This window comes from Choloepus didactylus, chromosome 2 (genome assembly GCF_015220235.1).
Source record: "Choloepus didactylus isolate mChoDid1 chromosome 2, mChoDid1.pri, whole genome shotgun sequence".
Taxonomy (NCBI): Eukaryota; Metazoa; Chordata; class Mammalia; order Pilosa; family Megalonychidae; genus Choloepus; species Choloepus didactylus.
This window is the reverse complement of record NC_051308.1, coordinates 243621200-243634027: the sequence shown is the minus strand read 5'-3', so window position 1 is coordinate 243634027 and position 12828 is coordinate 243621200. Positions and strand designations below refer to the sequence as shown.

The 12828-nt window shown below is 58.7% G+C and overlaps 1 protein-coding gene across 4 annotated transcripts in view; it reads left to right on the top strand.

Annotated features, from left to right (window-relative positions):
• KCNAB2 (potassium voltage-gated channel subfamily A regulatory beta subunit 2) overlaps positions 1 to 12828 on the top strand; it is an 84368-nt gene that overhangs the window by 22573 nt on the left and 48967 nt on the right. For 3 of the 4 annotated variants that reach the window (XM_037828678.1, XM_037828679.1, XM_037828677.1), the window contains exons 2-3: positions 11283 to 11411; positions 12528 to 12569. In XM_037828678.1, coding sequence (XP_037684606.1) covers positions 11335 to 11411; positions 12528 to 12569 — 119 coding nt within the window. In that variant the 5' untranslated portion in view covers positions 11283 to 11334. The remainder of the gene's footprint in view (positions 1 to 11282; positions 11412 to 12527; positions 12570 to 12828) is intronic. The other variant, XM_037828680.1, reaches the window with a different exon arrangement.

Sequence of the window (12828 nt, the reverse complement as noted above, 5' to 3'; positions counted from 1 at the left end):
CCTCGGGGGGGTTGGAGCAGTGGGGGCTTGTGTCTTCTCCGCTGTGGGGTGCACCTACCCAGGGACCCCGTGTCTCACCTCAAGTCGTGCCGCTTGCTGGGCCCGGGAAGCACCGAGGCCCCCTGCCCTGGGCCGGGTGGTCAGCCCTGCACGGCACCAGGCTCCCTGCGCCCCTGGGACAAGGCCTTCCCTCCCACCCCCGACCCTCCAGCTCAACCCAGGGGGTTTTCAGAAAAACACCAGGGGTGCAGGGGATGGGGACTGCCAGGAGCCAACTGGGGCCCGCACCTGGGGGCCAGGGTGGCAGGTGGTTTTCACACCAGGTGTGCTTCGCAGACCCTTTCCCCAGGATGAGTGCCGCACCCTAACCCCACACTCCCGCCAAGTCTGGAGCCTCGGGCTGCTCTGCGGGTGAGCCCTGGCCTGGCCCGAGCTCAGGGGACAGGGCCCAGCTGCTGACGCCTGGGAAACGATGTGGAGTTGGATGGGTGGGTGTGTGATCGGGGAGGGGCATTTACATGCCGCTTTGGGAAGGTTGGATTTGGGGCCGGGGTCCTCCTTGGGTGATTGGGTGTCCGTGGACACTCCTCCGGGCAGGCTGGTGGCCGAGCCCCGTGCTTGATCTGTTTGTTGTTTGTAACAAGGGCCCGGCACTGGGACGTGGCTTTGAAGAGACTGAAATTTTTAGTCTGTGGCCTATCTTTAAAATGTTTTAATGAAGCATCGATTAGGTGTGTAATTAAACCCTCAGTCGTCTCGACTCGGGCTCTAATGTGGCCTGGGTGTTTCTGCCGCCCCTGGAACACGTGGTCTCCACGCCGCTGAGCGTCAGGCTGGGGTTCGCTGGGCCCCCCGGCTCAGGCCCTGGCAGCGGGAGGAGGGACTGAGGCAGGGAGCACGGGGAAGGGTTGTGGCCGTGCCTTCCAGCTTCTAGTAACATCCGCTGCCTTCTCCCCCTACGTCGTCGGGCAGGGTCTGGGTGGTGCCGCTCGGGAGTCGGGTGCTGCTGACCCCCAGACCCTCCGGGCCGTCCTCCCGGCAGCTGGCCGTCTCCGTGGGCTCCGCAGAGCCGAGGCCCCTCGTGCAGAATCGGGGCAGCTTCATCAGCGGCGTCATGGGCCCCAGGGCTCGCCTGGGTTGGCTTCTCGGAGAGACAGGAAGCGCGTTGCGCAAGCCCTGGTCGCCTCGGTGGGGTTCCCAGCAGTCGCGCCTCTTCCTGTCGCTGCCGTGGCTCCTCCAGGCGAGGCTGTGGCTCCGAGCTGGGGAACGTCGCAGCGGACACTCCAGGGTTCGAGACGCAGCCGAGCAGCGACAGCTCAGCACGCAGGAGCTCGAGGCCTGGCCCTGGGGGAGGATCATCCGCCCGTCCCTCCCAAACCCCTTGTGCTCCTGTGTGAGCCACTTTTCTCATCTTTCCCTCAATAAATGCACAGCGAGCACCAAAGAAGGGCCAGACACCCCCGTAGGAGCTGCATCGGCTCCAATTCCCCGTCCCGGTGGACCTGATGTTTCTGGGGTCCCAGGGAGGTGGGCTTGGAGGTGAGTGTGGGGAAAATTCCATCACTCGCTTTGCAGCAGCCGGCCCCCCGATGACCTCCCCTGAGCCCCACTTCCTGGCATCCAAGCCCTCCGTCCCCTTTCGGGGTTAGCCTTTATGACCAGGATGAAGAAGCAAACGCTGTAGTGTGCAGCCCGTGCCACGAGGGCATGAAACACAGCCCACCCTCCCTCACTCAGGGAGAAGCCAGCTGCTGTCTCCCAAAGGGGGCCGGGGGCTGAGGCCTGCAGCCAGGAGCCCCAGTCGAGCCTCCAGCTGAACTCACGAGCATCCCTGGGCCAGAACCACGCTCCCGACCCACAGGAACCACAGGATAATAACCATTTGTTGTTTTAAGCCCCCAGCCCTCGTTACGTGGCAATAGATAACTAAGACAGTGTTGTAGTTCTGCAGACCCCGGTGATGTAGGGATCAGCACTCTGCAACCTTTGGGCTTGCAGAATGATTCCAGATCTGGATGCCACCGCAGAGAGCCTCAGAACCGAATGCCACGGCGCCACAGACAGCAACGCCAGAGCTGGGTGCAGCCGGCCGGGTCTCAGAGATTATTAGCCTTTTTTGCAGGAAAGTAGAAAAGATGAGAAGCTTTCTGACAGCAAAGGAGAAAGGCGACAAGGGAAGGGAAGAAGACGCTGTACCGAGTCTGAAGATGCTGGAAAACTGTTTTTTGGAGCAGGCCACCTTAGGGACACACCTGTGCAAGAACAGCTTCATCTTCCATCATGCATCGGTGCAGATGTCCAGGAAGGAGCCATGGCCAGCGCCCCTGGCCGCACCTCTGTCCACCTGTGCCGGGTGACACCCACTCCTGCCACCGAGCGCACCCCACCTGCCTCCCAAGTGGGAGCACCTCCGCTCCTCCAAGCCCCCGTTCTGCAGATGAAGAAACCAGGGTTTGGGAAGGCTGAGAGATTTGCCTGAGGTCACTCTCCAGTGAGTGGAAAGTTAGCGTTCCAGCGCCAGTGGCTCCCAGGCCCGGATCTTCACCGCTGCACTGGGTCTTTCCTGCTTCCCCCAGCTGGAACCCTCTCCTCAGATCACCCAGAGAGGGTGGAAGATGTCATCAGCCCCGCCCAAGAAGATGACTTCAGTTTAGAAACACTCTCTCCAGTGCTAAACCTGCTAACTGTGGCCAAGACACTCTAGCAAAGGTTCCAGGGGCCCGAGTTCTCTCGTGCTCCACAATCTGTGGTGAAATGATGGGTATGGTCCCCTTTTCCAGTAACTGGAAGTGGATGGCTCATTGCCACCCACCGGAGTTATAATTTACTGTTAATAAGGATGACCCTGAAGATTAAAGAAAAGTAAAGCATGTCCCCTGTTGTGTTAAAGCTAAAACCTGTTTATCTTTTGTTTAACAAGCAACCCCCCGATCTCGGTGGCAGGCCACAACAAGCACTGCCGGTCCTGGGTCCCTGGGGCAGCTGCTCCATGGCCGCAGGGTGGCTGGGGGTGGCCAGTCCGGGCTGGGGGCTCTGCTCTCCGGCCCAGCAAGCTGCTCTGGGGCCTGCACTCCCTGCAACGGTGGCAGAGGGCACGCCCCCAGGGCCGAGGCTAGGACTGGCATGTTGTCATCCCACGTGTCATGGACCATCGCATGGCTTAGCCCGAAGGCGGGGCCAGAAGTTCACTCCACCTATAATGGGGGGGCACCCCAAGGTCACCCAGCAAGGGCCACGGGTACCAGGAGACGCAAGGAGTGACTCCATCTGCCTTCCGCTCGTACCTCCTTCTACAGAAGTTAGATGCCGGCTCCCATTAGAGCACTCTGGTACCCAGAACAGGTCGTTCTGCAGCCAGGTCAAATCAAAAGCATCTTCTGTTATTTTCTCTCTCTGTCCTGGATTCATGGACTCGGGTCCAGCCTTTCCTTGGGCTTTCTTTGCTTGTTTATTGATTTTCTCCTCTCCTCTGGATGCACAGGACTCTCCCATCTTGGGTAGTGACTCAAGACCCGGATCCTGTCAGCCCTGACAAGTCTCGGATTCCATCTTTAGTGGCTGAGGTTGAAGGAATCAGAGAGCGAGCCCCTCGCACCTCCTGGCCAGATGGCCTGGGACATGTTTGCAGTCATTTGTCATTAGCTCCAGTAGAGGAATGGGGGTCACCAAGGCCAGGCCTCTCATTTTGCAAATGGGGAAACCGAGGCACAGAGGCAGAGAGCTCCTGCATCCTGGTCAAAGCTCCCAGCCCGGGTCCACTATGAGCCGGGATGCTCAGCCCGGCTCCTCCCATCTGTTCCGGTGCGTCCCTCGTGTGGCTGTGTGCACATGGCCTTGCTTAAACTTGGAATACCAGCCTACTTTTCCAGGAGGTTGCCAACCCCTGGCTTTCCCCCGCAATCCCAGGGGTGAAGGGGCCCCATGGGGCTTTGGTCAGTCCTGAAGGAGTCCACAAGGCCAGGCCTTCCTGGCACTGGGGCTTCAGTGACAGTGAGACCTTCGGTGGCTCTCTGGCCTGCGTTTTCCCTCTGACCTCACCCCTGCTCAGCACTCAGAGCCCAAACAGGCCGCACATTTGGCCTTTCTGGGAAAACTGAAGTCATCACCCACACAGCCTCCGAGTCCTGCCCACGATTACTGGGGAGTCACGAAGGAGGCAACATGCTGTCCAGGGCGGTCCCCTCCTTACGCGAGTGACCAGGCCCGGCCTCCCCAGGGACCGGAGGCTCACCTGTGGACCTCCCGGTGGGCACACAGGAAGACACGCCACGCCCGGGAGGTTTAGCCGATCGAAGCACGAGGCCGCAATCAGGTGAATCCAAGTGCAGGACCCTCCGCCAGGCGAATGGCCTGAACCTGTCAAAGAAGTCAGTGTCGTGAAAAACAAACACCAGGGAAACGGTGTGGGAGCAGAGGGAAGTAACCGATGCCGCTGGCAAACACTGGATCCTGAATTTTAAAATCCAAGCTATAAAAGGTATTTTGGAATAATTGGAAAACTTTGAAAATAGGCTAAATATCAGGTGATACTGAACTACTTATCTTACGTACAATCGTGGTTTGGGTTTTCCCTGAGACATTGTCCTTACTCTTAGGGGTGCGCGCTGGAGTGGTTAGAGACGAAGCATCGTGAGGTTGCAGCTTGCTTGCAAATGGTTCAGAGAAAAGTGTGTATGTAGAGAAAAGAGAAAACATGCACAAATGAGACAAAGTGTAGACAACTGGGGGTTGTGATAGAGCATATGAGTGTTTATTGCTATTCTGACTTTTTTTCAAAAAGTTTGAAAGTCTTTGAGAGTCTTTGCAATAAGAGGTCGGAGAGGAAAAAGCAAGCCCCCGTCAATTCTAGGTCACCTGCCAGCAGTCAGCGTGCCGAGTAAAGGGCAAGAGCTAGAGCTTGTTCCTCATCTTTCCTCTTGGGCTCGAAGCGTTCCATGTCTAATTTCACTCTGCTCCCATGAAAAAGTATGGGTGAGCCTTTGTAAGTGCCCTGTGCCTCTGTTTCTCCAAATTTAAATCAGGGTGATTTGCTCAAGGTCGCCCCCAGGCCAGGTGCGGATGCAGGTGGCAGGGGGCAGATGGCGGACTCTGAGCCCGGACCCCCTGGCGCCCTCTCAGCCGCTGCGTCTCCCTTCCATCCCGCCTGGGCCTGCCCGGGGAGTCGTCAAACGGTCCCTGGAGCCTGTTGTCCCGAGCCGCAGGGGTCCCAGGGCCACCCGGCCGCCTCCTTCCCAGCCAGGATTCACAGTGGCCCACCAGCGTGGCTGCCCGCGGGGCTGGGCTGCTCAGCGGCCACGGCCATTTCTGATGGACAGTGGCAGCTGCAGAGCGAGGAGGGAGCTGTGTGCTGGAGAACCGGCCACGGGCTCAGAGGGGCCTGACCTCAGGTCGGCGCTTCGTGGGGTCCACGCAAGGTGGGGGGGGGGGGGCTGTGGCCTCCTGGGAACACATGTGTCGTTGTCCCTGCACCGCAGCTGCCCTGAGCACCCCCTGCTCCTCACCCTCCAGAGAAAGCTGCCCTGGTCCCAGACATGGGTGGCATGTCACAGGCCCTCCCGTCTCCTGTGGTGGGCTCTGCTGCTGGCTGGGGCAGTCTGCCCAGCCCTGACCCCTTCTCCTGGGCTTGCCTTCTGCAGGCCTTCAGCAGCCTGAGTCGCAGGGTCATTCATTTGTTCATTCATTCATCCATCCTGCAGATATTTATTGGGTGTCCACTATGTGGGGGGACAGACCCTAAGTGAGATAAGCAGGTGGAGTGCCAGTAGGTCAGAAGGCGGCGAGTGCTAAGGAGGAAGGTACCTGGGGAAGGCTCCAGGGCACTGTGGGGAAGGTGGGGCTTACCGAGGTGTCCACGGGAGGCCTCGTGAGGCGTGAGCTTTGTGGAAGGAGGCAGAGGTGGGGGGCTCGGGTGGTTCTCGGGTCAGAGCCGCAGGCTGACGGAAGGAAACCTCCAGTGACCAGTGTGGCTGGGGCGGAGGGAGCAGAGGGACAGCAGGGGGGTGGGGGAGGGGGAGTTCACGGGGCAGAGATTTGGGCCGCAGCTGGATAGAGCAGAAGCTGAGGGACGGTTTTGAGCAAACTAGTGAGATGATCTGATCTACGTTCTAGAAGGACTGCCCTGGCCCCTTGGTGGCAGGCGGCCTGTAAGGGCAAAGGTGGGAGCCGGGAGACCTGTCAGGAGGCTGTGGTGACTGTCTACGATAGAGAGCATGGTGGCTTGGACCAGCGAGGGGTGGTGGGATGCGGATGTTGTTGAAGACGAGCCCGTCATGGGTTGGATGTGGGATGTGAGAGGAAAGAGGCACCCAGGACAAGTCCCATCCGCTGGAGGGATGGGGTCCTCCACTCAGGAGAGGGTGGCCGTGAGCACAGGGCTGGGGGGCGAACAGGAGCTCAGGCTGGACGAATGCGCTAGAGGTGCCCGAAGACTTCCCCGTGGGGATGCCGAATCAGTGGTTGAATAAATGTGCCTGGGGTTCACGGGAGAGGTTGGGGCCGGAGGTCATAAATGTGGGGCCCACAGTACGGCAGTGGGGTTCAGCATCAGAAGACTGGCAGAAACCCAAGGAACTCTGTATGGATGGAAAAGAAAGGAGATTCAAGGACTGAGCCTGGCTGGGTACCAACGTCAGGATCAGAGAGCCGAGCAGGAAGCAGCCAGGGGGCCTGAGAAGGAGCAGCCAGAGAGTTGGGAGGAGAACTGGGGGAGCGTGGGGTTCTGGCAGCCAGGGGACAGTGGGCAGCACCATTGGGTTAGCCCTTGGCCAGGGCAGCTTCCGTGGAGTGGCACAGGCAAAAGGGCGATTGGAGGCTGTTTGCAAATAAGAAGGCGACAAGGAATTGCCAACAGCAAGTGAGGACATTTTAAGGAAGTTCCCTGTAAAGAGAAGGAGAGAGATGGGGCAATAGTGGAGAAGGAAGTGGAGTCAAGAACATGTGTGTGTGTGCATGTGTGCATGCATATGTAGTGTGTGTGTGCGTGTGTATGCATGTTTGTGCATGCATATATAGTGCAAGCATGTGTGTGCATGTGTGCATGCATATGTAGTGTGTGTGTGCTTGAGTGTGTGTGTATGCATGTTTGTGCGTGCATATGTAGTGTGAGCGTGTGTGTGCATGTGTGTGTGCATATGTAGTGTAAGCATGTGTGTTTGCACGTACATGTGAATGCATGCATGTGTGCATATATTTTGAGACAGGAGAATTAAGAACATGCCGTATGCAGATGGCTGCACTCCAGAAAGAGGGAAGATGGCTGCACTCCAGAAAGTGGGCCGAGGCTCTGGTGCTCAGCTGGGCTGGCCTTGGCGCGGCACGGCCAGTTCACCTGGGCGGCAACAGGAGGGAAGGCACAGTATCTTGAGGGCTGATGCTGGTGGGTGGTGGAAGGTCTGGAGAAACTGGCTTCTGGTTGCCTCTGTTGTTTCGGTAAAATAGGAGGTAGGACCTTAGGCTGGGTTTGAGGATCGGGGAGGAGGTTGCAGGAGAGGAGAGCTGGGAAGTTGGCGCCTTGGAGAGTGGGATTGAGAACAGCCTAGAACAGAGGGCAGCAAACTTGTTCTGTTAAGGACCAGTTGGCGAATATTTTCCCCTTTGCCGGCCAGATGGTCTCTGTTGCATCTACTCAGGCCTGCACAAAAGCAGGGCTCAACTATTTGTAAACGAGTGTGCACGCAGCTGTTTCAATAAAGCTTTATTTACAAACTAGATGGCAGGTGGGGTTTGGCCTCTGGGTGGGAGTTTGCCAGCTCCTGGTCTAGCCTCTCAGCCAGCGGTTCTCAAAACATGGTCCCTGGACCAGCAGTGTCCACGTTACCTGGGAACTTGGTGGAAAAGCAGATTCTTGGCCCCACCCCAGAGCTATTGAATCAGGAACTCTGGGGCTGGGGCCCCAATCTGCATTTTAACAGACTTTCCAGCTGATTCCGATGCCTGCTAAGGTTCGAGAGCCACTGGATGAGGCAGGTCAGGCGTGGTTGCTGGGCATCGAGTAGGGCCACATGGATCAGTGGTTATTTTCTTATTGGGCCCTCTTCTGGTCCTGGCAGCTCCCGTGGAAAGTTCCAGGGAGTTCCGGAAAGTTCCTGTTGGTCCTGGAATTCTTAGACCGTCTGCCATCCTTCTTCCAAATGAAGAGGGTTCAAAATGCATGAACGAGGCCAAGGAGGAGCTTCCAGTGTCCTCCCGGAGACACGCTGGCTCGAGGACAGGCAGGCAGGGTGCCGGCCCGGCATCTCTCTTGCAGTTTACACAGCGGTGAGGTCTGAGCTACATGGTGAACGAGGCAGGCGGGAGCCGTCTCCACGAGCAGAGCAGATCCGATGCGGTGCTGGTGTCTCTGAGCTTTCCTGTTCAAACTCAGGAAATCTTATTTGAAACATGCTGAGAGCAAATCGGAGCACATAAGAAGACAATGTGACTCCTGGGTCCCGCACTGTTTCAAATGCAAGTCGAGGTGGTTATTCGAGAATTCGAGATGTTAAACGCCCACAAAGGCATCCTCCTGGGCCCCGATGCCTGAGGAGGGGAGAGAGTGGGGGTGTGATGGGGGCCACACACCCCCTTGGGGTCACGGGCACCCCAGCCTGGTCTTGGCTGCCGGACCTAGTGGGGATGCCCTGCCTCCCTCCTCCCCACGGCATCTGGACTTGTGCTCTGTCTGTCCGTCCTCTGTGGGAGGCCCCGGGGTGAGCATGCTCAAGGCTCTGCTCTCAGCACCCTCCACCCACCCCAGGGCTCAGCGAGGTGGCCTCCAGCACGTGCACACAGTAGGACCGCAGCAAATGTGATGTGCGTCAACAAATGTCCCATCGTCAGCATCATTTGGGTTCAGACAACTTTTCAGCGACTTCAGGGAGACCGCTGGACTCTGGTCACCAAGGAGACCAGAGTCCCTGCACAACTACTGGCCCAAAGGCGGGACTGCCCTCGAGACGTCCCCACGTACAAGGATGCGCTACCCCGAGGCCGTGTGCCGGGAGAGACATGCTGCACAAACCATGGCAGCCAGAAGTTGTGGTGCCTGGTGGCCCCAAAGCTCAGCATCCGTCCGCAGCTGAGAAGTTTCCCGCGTAGGTCTGGGTGGGGGTGAGCTGGCTGGTGCACCCAAGACCGTCACACCCCCAAGAAGACACAGTCTCCATCTTCATCCTGCAGTGTGGACCCGTTTGTAAGTAGGGCCTCGTGAAGATGTTGGGGTTGGTTAAGATGTGGCCAAACAGAGTCAGGGTGGGTTTTAATTCATGTCCCTGGAGGCCTCAAAACAGGAAACTCGGAGGCGGGAGGGCAGTGCAAACCAGAAACCACGAGAAGCCAGAAGACAGAGAAGCCTTGCGGGAGAGGGACATCGTGACGTGGTGGAGGCAGAGACGGAGTCAAGGCTCCCCAAGGGTTGCGCCAGGGCAGCCCCACAATGCCGCGGCCTTCAGGAGAAAGCACGGCCTTGCTCCGTCACTCCTGCTGAGGAGCCAGGACGGGACTGGAGCAGGCTGGCTGGGGGGCTGGGGAGGGACTCCTTGATTCAGGGTGGGCTTGCCCAGGAGGCCCGACAGCGGGGTCTGGGGTGCAGGCATGCCGGGCGGAAGGGCCTGTAAGTGCAGGGGCCCCATAGAGGGCTCAGCTCAGCCTCTTAGAGGAGGCTGGGCGGGGGGCGGGGGCTCCACGGGCAAGGGACAGAGCGTGGGAGGGGGCAGCTGGAGGGACAGTCAGGAGGCAGAGCGCAGAGGGTCCGGGGAGCCACAGCAGGGTGACCAGGGGAGGGGGAGGGAAGGGGTGACTTTGTCATAGATGCCCCTGGGTGCTGGGTGGAGAATGAGGTATGGGGCAGAGTGTGGAGGAGGGAGAGCAGGTAGGAGGCAGGCCCAGGGGTTCAGGTGAGAGGGGACAGTGGCTCTGCCTAAGGGGAGAAGCGAATAGATGTTGGGCTGTTGTATTTGTTAGCTACTGCTGTGTAACAAGTCACCCAAGCTTAGAGGCTGAAGACAGCGCCCATTTGCGATCTCCTGGTCTCTGTGGGTCAGGGGTCCAGGCCTGGCCTTGCTGCTCTGCTGCTCAGGGTCTCAGGCTATGGCCCAGGTGCCGGCTGGGGCAGGGTCTCATCTGGAGGCTCAACCAGGGAAGGAACGGCTTCCAGGCTCACGTGGCTGTTGGCAGGATTCGCTTCTCTGTGGACCATTGAGCCAGGGGCCACAGTTCCTTGTGGGCTGTTGGCCTGAGGCCGCCTCGGTTTCTGTCTGTGTTGGCCTCTCCACCATGGCAGCTGAGAGTCTGCAAGCAAGATGGAAATCAGGGGCTCCTGTCACCTAATTGTGGTGGTGACATCCCGTCACCTTTGCTGTATCCTGTGGGTTAGAAGCAGGTACTCAGTCCACCCGTGCTCAAGGGGAGGGAATCCCACGGGGCGTGAACGTCAAGGGGCAGGGTCACCTTATGAGCTGCCTTCCCTAGGTGCCCAGAAGGGCAGGCGGAAGGGAGGCGAAGCATCTGGGTGACCTGGGGTGCACGGTGGCCCCACGACTGAGCCCGGGAAGGCTGGGACCCAGGAAAGTGGGTGATATGTAGTCAAGAATTCAGGAAGTCTGATGAGCCCCACTTTTCTGCATATTTTAGGCATCAAAAAAGTGCCTCTAGAGTTTCAGAAAAGAGAGTCAGGGAGGTGGGAAGGAACCCCCACCCTATCAGTCAGGGCTCAGGAGCTGTGTACATTCTGGGTGTGTGTGTGTGAGAGAGAGAGAGAGAGAGAGAGATTTATTTTGCGGCATTGGCTCATCTGCTGAGCATCAGAGGACAGGCCAGCAGCCTGGAAATTCTGAGGGCCGTTGGGTGTTGTATTCTCGAGGCAGAATTCCTCCTTCTTCCTGCAACCCTCAGTTCTTTGTTCTTGAGCAACTGCCTTTCCTTAAAGTCAAGTGCCTGGAGATGCTGATCCCGTCTATGAAAAACCTTCACAGCGACGTGTAGGCTAATGTTTGACCAAGCAGCTGGGCACCATAGCCTGGCCAGGTTGACACAAGGAGTGAACAGTCACACCTGACCATCAGCCTTCCAGGTGTGCCCGGCTCGCCCTGCCCGCAGAGCCCAGGCTCTAGTCGGAGTTGGATTCATGGTCCGGGCTGGCGATCCGAGCCCCCCACCCCACCCCGGGCCGGTCTGTCTGTCTGATGAGGGACAGCCGTCCAGGATGCCCAGTGAAATCAGACAGCCCGTGGGCCTTGCTAGCCACCTGGCCGAACCAGGCTCATCTTTCCTAACCACTCCACCCCTTCAATTTGCTTTTCCTCCAGGGTCTTTCCTCTGTGAAAGAGACAGAAGGTGTGGACAAGTGAGGACAGTTCCATGTATCCAGAATCCACGGCGGGCTCCCCGGCTCGGCTCTCCCTACGGCAGACGGGCTCCCCCGGGATGATCTACAGGTGAACCCCACATCCCCCTACCTGGGCCCCTCCCAGGGTCTGTTGTCCCAATGCTGAGGGCGTCCCCAAGGCCCAGAGGGAAGGGCCGAGGAAGGCTGTGGGGTATGTGCAGGTGAGCCTTCTCCCCAGGACAGGAAAGGAAGTTTTCAGAAACCAAAGTGGGGAAGGGAAAAAAAATCATATCCTGGGTGGGTTTGAGCCAGGATTAGATTCCTGCCTTGTCCCCGACTCTTCAGCAATATTTTATTTTAAGGTAAGAGAGCAGCCCTGAAGGCAGTGGGGGGCCCCTTCCAGGATGCCCGTCTCCCTCTTTCTATGCACCATGGCTCCCACCAGCTCCCCCAGCACCCTCAACGAAGCCCAGCACCTTGGCAGTGCTTTGGGGAAATGTGCCCATTTTTGAAGGCTGGAGGGGCTGGGGTTGACCAGCTGTTCCCACGGGCACCCCCGCCCACCCTTCTTGGAGGCCAGTCCGGAGCCAGCACTTGGTGTTGCTGTGTGGAAAGTGGTCACTGTGGAGCAGTAAGGCCGCACAGAGCAGGCGGTCAGTAGGAGCTCCTGGCCCCGCGACAGAGCCCGGATTCCAGCCACCGTCACTGCCACTGGCACCCGAGTGGGGTCCCGGCAGCTCCATCAGCCCCAGGGTGGCCAGACCTTTCTCGATCATCATGAGGGCCCAAGCCAGAGCGGGTATCTGTGGCAACCGCTGGGAAAGGGGCATCCCTGTCCTTCCTCGAGGCGAGTAGGAAGCCTGGTGCTTTCCGGAAGTCACAGGCAGACTTACCAGTGTGTGTGGCCACCAGCATTGGTTGGCTCCAGCCGTTGAGTGACACATGTTCAGTATTAAATCCCAAGCAGGCAGCCCCAGGGTTTATGTCTGTGCTTCATTCCCTCCTGGGGCTGGACCTGGGGCTGGGGTGTCAGCATCTGGGACAGAGCCGGCTCAGATGCTGGGTGACACTGCTGCAGAGCGTTTGGTCCCCGGCGGGGCCCGCGGGGCTGTGGGTGGTTGTGACGCTTTCTGACCCGGTGTCTCCCTGTGCTTAACGCCAGTTGTGGCCTCTCTCTTCTCTCCCTCCCTCCCTTTTTTCCTCTTCTCTCTGTTGCTTTCGGAAGTACTCGGTATGGGAGCCCCAAAAGACAGCTCCAGTTTTACAGGTAATGAGTCCTTCGTTCTCCCTGAAACCCACCGAGCTGACGGCGAGGGGCGGGTCAGAAGACCTCACCAGCTCCAGGCAGGGGGTGCTGGTGCGTCCCCCGATAAGATCCAGCCGTGCAGCCCCTCGGCGCCCTCTCCCCCAACTTGACATCAGTGTCCCGGTGGAAAGCCAGTCATGAGGTTTAATCTGCGAGACATCCGCCTTGAACAAATGGGCCGCGGATACCTGCGTGGCTCTCCGCCGGGTCTGCCATCGAG